At 32.3% G+C, this 7649-nt stretch overlaps 1 protein-coding gene across 2 annotated transcripts; it reads left to right on the top strand.

The window, feature by feature from the left end:
• The first annotated feature begins 1097 nt into the window (after nt 1-1097).
• Nucleotides 1098-7305, top strand: LOC107825485 (putative transcription factor KAN4). 2 transcript variants are annotated; one of them, XM_016652345.2, is made up of 7 exons: nt 1098-1644; nt 1827-1903; nt 2163-2199; nt 2433-2574; nt 4431-4518; nt 4624-4767; nt 7174-7305. In XM_016652345.2, the coding sequence occupies exons 1-6, from the start codon at nt 1233-1235 to the stop codon at nt 4759-4761; spliced, it is 894 nt and encodes a 297-aa protein (XP_016507831.2). In that variant the 5' UTR covers nt 1098-1232; the 3' UTR covers nt 4762-4767; nt 7174-7305. The 2 variants fall into 2 exon arrangements, with proteins under 2 accessions (XP_016507831.2, XP_016507830.2); XM_016652344.2 differs by lacking the exon at nt 7174-7305 and having other exon boundaries at nt 4624-5043.
• The last annotated feature ends 344 nt before the right edge of the window (nt 7306-7649 follow it).

Raw genomic sequence — 7649 nt, 5'->3', positions numbered from 1 at the left:
GATTTTCTGAGTTTCTACTCCTTTGTTCTGTATTGTTTTAACTTCAAACAAAGCAACTGTAAGTGTGATTTGCTACCGAACTTTGTGTTCGCTGAAACACTGGGGTTTGAAGTACCGCTACACCAGTGTGTGATTCGTTCTATCCTGGTAGGAAATAATCCATAACCTTGGGTACTAGGAGGGGATTAAATTCCTTAAGGAAATACTGTGAATTCAGTGGGCTCGAATTGATTACTGTTTCATTACGATAACTTATATTTCCCAGAATTATTATTTACAAATACAGTAATATTGGCGGGACTAAATTTCTTGAAAACTAAAGTACTCGCTTTAACTAGGGTTCAGTTTATGCCTAGAAGACATTTATTAGTATCATTCTTTCCAAAATTAAAGAAAATTATAATTAATTAGGGCAATGGATATTTTGGCCTGCGAGTCACTCAAGCCGCTTTCACAAAAATATTGTTGGAATATAATAATTCAGGAAAAATCTAAAAGACCAAAAATAAGCATCTAATGGAACAAAAACAGTAGAATTTTATTATAGGTCGCAATCTGTGGACACTTAAAAGAGAGCAAGAGAATGTGTGTATATGAGAGAGAGAGGAATTCCTTTCCCAATATTCCATTGAACAGTACACTAATTTGTTTTCTCGAATTCCAACCATTCCCTTCAAAGAATACCTCCATTATATCTCTGCACCTCTTATTACCATTTTCCGAATTGCAAAGCTAATATAGCAAAAGGGGACCCCCAACCCCTTAACTCTCTGAGGAAATTAAAGGCGTTTGAACCTTCTCTATCCTTAAATACAGTTCCCTCTTTACACAAACCTTTTAAAGCAATACCTTTGCTTTGCAGATTCAGACCCCAAGAATAACAAAAGCCTTAGTTTATTTATGTTGACTAGAGCTTACTAATAGTCTCTGCTATTCATCTCCTCGTTCATCTGCACATTTCTAACTTTGTTTCTTTATCAAATCCCTATCCTTTTTATAGGTTTTCTTTAGCAAAAAGCCTATTCTGAACCCCTCTTCTTTTGCTCCCTCTCTCTCTCTCTCTCTCTCTCTCTCTCTCTCTCTCTCTCTCTCTTTATACACAACATGCAAATCATAAGGCACTCATGAGATAATCACAACTCAGAAAAACTTTTCCCTTTTCCTGTTTAACAGTTCATTTCTCTCTTTTCAAGACCCCTTTTCAAAGAACGTTCTTTTTCAGCTCAAAACCTATGAGGGACACAATTAGTTCAAGTATGCCTGATCTTTCTTTACAGATTAGCTTACCGTCAAATATTTCAAAGTGTGATAATCATAGTTTTTCGACGGAGTCCGGTAGCAGCGGCGGAAGCGATTTGAGCCACGAAAATAATGGAATTTTTCGCCCGCAAAAAGCTTTTAATAATCTTCCATTACTTACTTCTTTTGAGCCGACCCTAAGTCTAGGGTTTGGGCAACTACCAAATAGAAACCTTCAACATTATCATCAGCAATATCAACCTCAAATATACGGCTGCGATTTCAAAAGAAGTTCAAGAATGATAAGTGGGGTGAAAAGAAGCGTTAGAGCTCCTAGAATGAGATGGACTTCAACTCTTCATGCTCATTTTGTTCATGCTGTTCAGCTTCTAGGTGGACATGAACGTAAGTTGAAAAATAAGAGTCCTCAAAATAACAATCTTTGATATTATAGTAATTAGATGATTTTAAAATTTTGTACGGTGAGAAATCATATGGCGGACCTTCACTTGCTTGAGATTGAAGCAGAGCGGTCGTTGTTGTTTAAATGTTGTACTTAATTTTCTTTAAATTTTGTTTTCGAATAGGAGCAACACCAAAATCGGTGCTGGAGTTGATGAATGTCAAGGATCTAACCTTAGCTCATGTGAAGAGTCACTTACAGGTAAGGTTACTTTTTCCAATATAATCAATAGTCGTTTGAATGTATGAACAAAATGGATCTCTATTTGATTCTTATATATATCTTTGTACCTTTTTTTTCTCCTTCGTATCTTGTATTTTTACACTGCAAAAATCCATGTGAAACCTGGTGTTTTTCTTTTGGAGTACAAAGGGGTTAAGACAAAAAGGCATCTTGAGTTGTAATCTTAGCAATGTGGACTTTTCGCCTAATATATACTTTCTGTGTTTTTTTCATGCAGATGTATAGAACAGTGAAGAGCACTGACAAAACAACAGGTATATTTGGAATTTCATCTCCTAAAGGACCCCAGTATATTTTCACTTCCATCATTCTTTTTGTTTGCGAGTTGGAAAACTTTGTTCTCCTCATACACAAAAATCAGAAGGGAGCCTTGCTAGGATATATAGTAGTATTATTGGGTTTGAATTTAGTCTATGCATATAAAAAAGTCACTTATTATATGCTGAATATCTGATAAACAAAATTACTATATACTTTAATATTGCAGCTAAAGGGCTGACAGAGATATTTGTGAACCCAAACAGAGGGAATAATATTAGTGAATATGAAAAATCTTGTGAGGAGATTGATACCATGACTGACCCTTCAGTATCACTATCAAACACCATACCACAAAATGCTCATATCAGGTGAGTGCATCTGCATCTCAACTATAGGACATTATTTCTCCATTTTATCTTCTGACTTTGTTTGAAATATATGCTGCATTTTCATCTCTTCATCATTACAAATTGGAAACAAAGGCAACCATTAATGGGTTACTGACATGCACACATACGAATAGATAAGCACCACACTAGCTAGTAGACATATATGATATGCATCCTTTTATTTTATACCATCACGAGTTGATGCTATTATTGCTTTTATATGTATCTTTATAACAGATAAACTTGGAGTAACAGTAAAGTTGTCTCCGTGTGACCTATAGGTCTAGAGTTCGCATCGTGGGATTAGTCATTATGATTGTATCAGGGTATGCTGCCTACATCATACCTATTGGGGTGTGATCTTTCCTCCGACCTGCGTGAACGCAGAATATTTTGTGCACCGAATTGCTTTTTATATGTTTTTTTAACACTTGTACCTTTTAAATTAAATTGTTAGATCGAGTTTGAAAATATTCTTAAACATATATCGTAATATATACTAAGCATAGTTGTAGACAACTGTATTTAAGGGCTAGTATGGAAAATATTTAAGGCATTGTTATAGAGTAGATGCAAAGTAATAGCTTAGCATGTAGATGAATCAATAATCAGTGTAGGAGGCAGACATACACACACAAAAATGCCTTGACCGTGGAATTTATTCCGGTACAATATGATGGTGTCTGTCTTAGCTTTGTTAATAGTGTAGAGAGATAAATGCGATTAAATACTCAATGGCTCTAAGTACCTTGATCTTGGTGAATTAATGTACAAGGGCTTCTAGGTTTAGAGAGTTGTGATTTACGTGTGAAATCATATCCTATTGCTATAATGTTTGGAACTCAAAATCTACTAGTATTAGTTGTATTTATTTTATCACTACACCATTCATATTATTTGTCTTTTCAGATTTTGGTGCATCCTTTTAAAAAAGATACGTTAATAATTTTCATATTATAAGAATATTTATCTAAATTACGTCCATTCATCTCATTTAAACATTTTACTTAATTAACACTACACTATTTTGAGCAGTTAAGATGAATTTGAAGAAAAACATTCCTTCCTATTTTTTTTTAAAAACATCAAATATTCTAAATCAAATCCACTTGATTAAAATGGTAGTTCATATGATCAGAGATATTAGATTAGTTGAAAGGAAAGGCACTTGTTTTTATTGGGGAAGAAGGGTAATTGAATTAAGCACCGATCTCTATAAGTGAGAAGTATTTCTAAAAAGTCAAGCAGTCCGTTTGGCTCAAATCTCAAAATTGTATACTAGCTAGGGTGCCACTTGGGTACACTTCAATTAGGATTGGTAGGGGTCCTGTATTTGCCCCATATATTGTTATGCGAAACTATTAATTCAATGTTCTTTTTGGATGGACTTTGTTGACTTCTTTCATGGACAGCCATGACAAGACCATAATTGTATCTATTAATCATAATTATTCCATTAATTGGATCATTAAACATTGCTTAATTGAGTCTCTCATTTAACTAGATCTAATGTATACCCTCCTTAAATCATCTAAAACATGCTCTTCAGGTCATTCATATCTGAGTTTTAATTAATGCCCTAATTCTTTTCCTAATTCTAACATGCCATTTACGTCTTCATTTTGGGGTTCACTTTTCAAATTTCTTATTGGTCCATATACCTAGTATATACAGACAAAATGCACGTCACTAGGTTAGATATATATAGCCCACAATCTTGGTTGCCAATGCCACCACCTAAATCTCTATAAGTCTAAGAAAAACCCTAATAGCGTTTCAAATTGATCTTCTTGTCTTACGTACTAACATGTTTTATCTTAAACAAAAATTACCAGAGTCTCAACTTCATTTATGCCTGAGACAAATGCATGGAGCCACTCAAATAGAGAAAGATCATTTCCTTATCCTCACATCTATTCAAATGTAAGTTACATTATTGGAATATATATATAAAGGGTTTATTTTCCTAATTTTTTGACATAGATTTATAAGTATGTATATTAATTTAGTATAATTGGATTTATGCAGATGGATGGTGTCGAGACAGCTGATAAATCAACTTCTTCTGATACATTGGTTAATCTTGAATTTACACTAGGAAGACCAAGCTTGAATATGGGACATGCTGGATCTTCCTCAAATGATTCGACTCTTCTCAAGTGCTAAAACAAGGTTCATGTAGAGTTAAATTAATTAAGTTGACGTAGTTATTTGTTATAGTTCTATCTTTGACTGCAATTAAGAAAATCTCTGTAGAGTACTACAGGATGGTTCAATTTTGTCTTGACACGAAAATAGGGGAAAATCTTTTAGTGGATTTTGCTAAATCATTTGAAGGTTAATTAGGTGACAAAACTTGACGTGTCTAAAATGATTTCCTTCCACGGAGTGTAACATTATTTCTTGAAGATTTTCTATGATTGGAAGTCACTACTATTATTATTTTGACGATGTTTAGAAGTTTCTGGGTCAAAGTGAGTGAAGCAGTTTAAAGAAATATCTAGTCCCATGTACCAACTAATAACTCAGATAGCAATTAGCAAGAGATCATTGAACTAATAAAAATTATTTATGAAAGTTACTTTATTTTATTTTGTTACTAGAAAGTTTATATCTTGGACATTGTAACTCAAAAGTCACTCAACACTTTTAGGGCATATTAAATTCTATTTTTCATATTTCTTTTTAACTTAATCATTTAAAAAATAAAAAGCATTCATTTAAACTGTGACTCAACCCTCTCTATGACCCGATCCACTTTCTCTTATTTTTGTTACAGAAAACGTAAACATTACTTTGCTGTAGTGAATTATCTTGGTTTTCAACATACTTGTTTAAACAAAGTATTAAATCAATTGAATTATGGTCTTTTGGTAGCATTATCTTTACTATAAGCAATGAGCTTTCTTGTTCTAAAATATCGAGGATCTTGTCTTTTAATTTAGATAGTCTCGCCTTCTTATATTAATATTTCTCAGTCAAAATTTCAAGAATAAATAATTTTTTTTCATTATTCCTTTCTACTTTTTATTTTCTTCTACTTCAACGCTGCTAATTTTCTTGTTTCACTTTCAAATTCAACTCCTTTAGTTTGATAAGACTAATTTCTTATTCTCTATTTAATACTTTGTTTAAGCCAGTGTATACATTCAATATGACTATGTTGAGAATCAAGATAGTACACTACATCAAAGTAATATTTACGTTTTTTATAACAGAAATAAGAGAAAATGGGTCAGGTTAAAATTGGCATTTTTTATTTTTTAAATGGTTAGGCTGAAAATAAATATGAAAAATAATATTTAATAATGCCCTAAAAGTTCTGAGTGACTTTTGAGTTACAATGTGCAAAGTATAATGACTTTCCAGTTATAAAACAAAATAAAATGACGAATTTCATAAACAATTTCAATTTTCTCTACTGAAAATTGTCACCAGTACATTCACATGATCTCTATTTCTCTAATAATCATATTAGCGTTATCCTAGAACTGCTACATTTAATTACATTCCCTAACATTTGTTCACTATACTTTTCTCTCTTATTTGAAGAGTTATGACTCAACATTTAAGATAAATGCATTGTCAAGGTTTATCTTATCATAGTGTATCTTTTATTTTATGCCTTCAAACAACATAAATTATACTCATGACAGACTGATAATACTTATAAGTAAAGTATATCTTTTTGTTAGTTAGTCTACTTATGTTGTAGGGGCATAAGGATGGATGTAACAATTTATTTTTTGGCCATCCTTTTTTTGCTAGACAATGATATTGTCCCTGTGTTGTATCATAAGAGGTAAGGTCAAGTCCCCCTCTTGTTCCTTCTCTAATGAATACAACTCTCCTCAGTAGTAAACTGGGAAATTTCATTTTTTTAATAAAAGGAGACATTCTCTTTTCTGAAACAAAAAGATGGAAAGAGCATGCCAGCTGACAGCTCTGTTAGCTAAGTTGTATTTGTTGTTTCTACAGCAGAGATTAGCACCTAATTTTGGAACATAATTATGACCGGAGTCCTTGTATTGTAAGTTGAGTCTACTAGTTAACAACTATGAATCACCAAAGGAGTAATTGCTCCAATAAAGGGGACGGGAATCATATACAAAAAAAAAATAAGTTGACCTTTTCAAAATTGACAAGACTATCTTGATATCATTAGAAAGAAACAGTAATGGTGTAAGATGAATCTGCAATCAAAATTAAGTCATATCACATTACAAAAATATGGGTCGTCGTTGATCTAACTCTGATAGCTTAAGCAACAGAACTAGCACCCTCGCTTTTGAAGATTCGTTTTACTTATTTCGGCAAATATTTTGTAATATCACTAGTCACTACAAAAGAAATAAAATTAATTACGAAATTGGTCGTTAATCTGTCGCTAAATCGCTCGTAATTAATTTTTTTTTTTTTATAATCTATCGCTAATTCATTGCTAAATAGTATTAGCAAGGAATTTTTTTGTTTAATATTTTTTGTGTATAAGTGATGGAAAGCACTTTTTGTCAGGTATATAATTTATGGAAAGCACTTTTTTGTGTATAAGATAATAACACGGTCCCATTTTTTCAGGATAAGAATGGTCTGGATCAAACAGTAGTCGAATCGGACCGTGTAAAAATGACCCAAATCCATAACTTTGGGCTTATGTCTACAACAATCCATTGCTTGGACAGGGGCCAGGTCCAGAAGAGTGCCATCCTATAATTGCTCTGAAAATTTGAAGCAAAATCCTACATTAAATTAAGGACCCGTCTGTCTATTGAATTATTTTCCTTTTATTTATTTTCTTTCAAAAACATGTTTGTCCATAAAATATTTTAAGTTTTTGGAGATTTTTTTCTAAATTTTCAGATTTTTTTTAGTAAAATGACACTGTATAGTCGCTCTCAAAATAATAGTCGAAATTTTTTATATTTAACTTTTGTATGTTATATACAAATTTTATACACTTTTTCGACTATCGAATGTAAATAGTTTCTGGCGCGAGCCAAAAACTGATAATACTCTAATTGTTTTTCCTCACTCACAAAACTTCAAAAACAACC

This window comes from Nicotiana tabacum, chromosome 12 (assembly GCF_000715075.1).
Source record: "Nicotiana tabacum cultivar K326 chromosome 12, ASM71507v2, whole genome shotgun sequence".
NCBI lineage: Eukaryota > Viridiplantae > Streptophyta > Magnoliopsida > Solanales > Solanaceae > Nicotiana > Nicotiana tabacum.
Note: the sequence above shows the minus strand (reverse complement) of the source record. Positions and strands in the feature narration are given on the sequence as shown.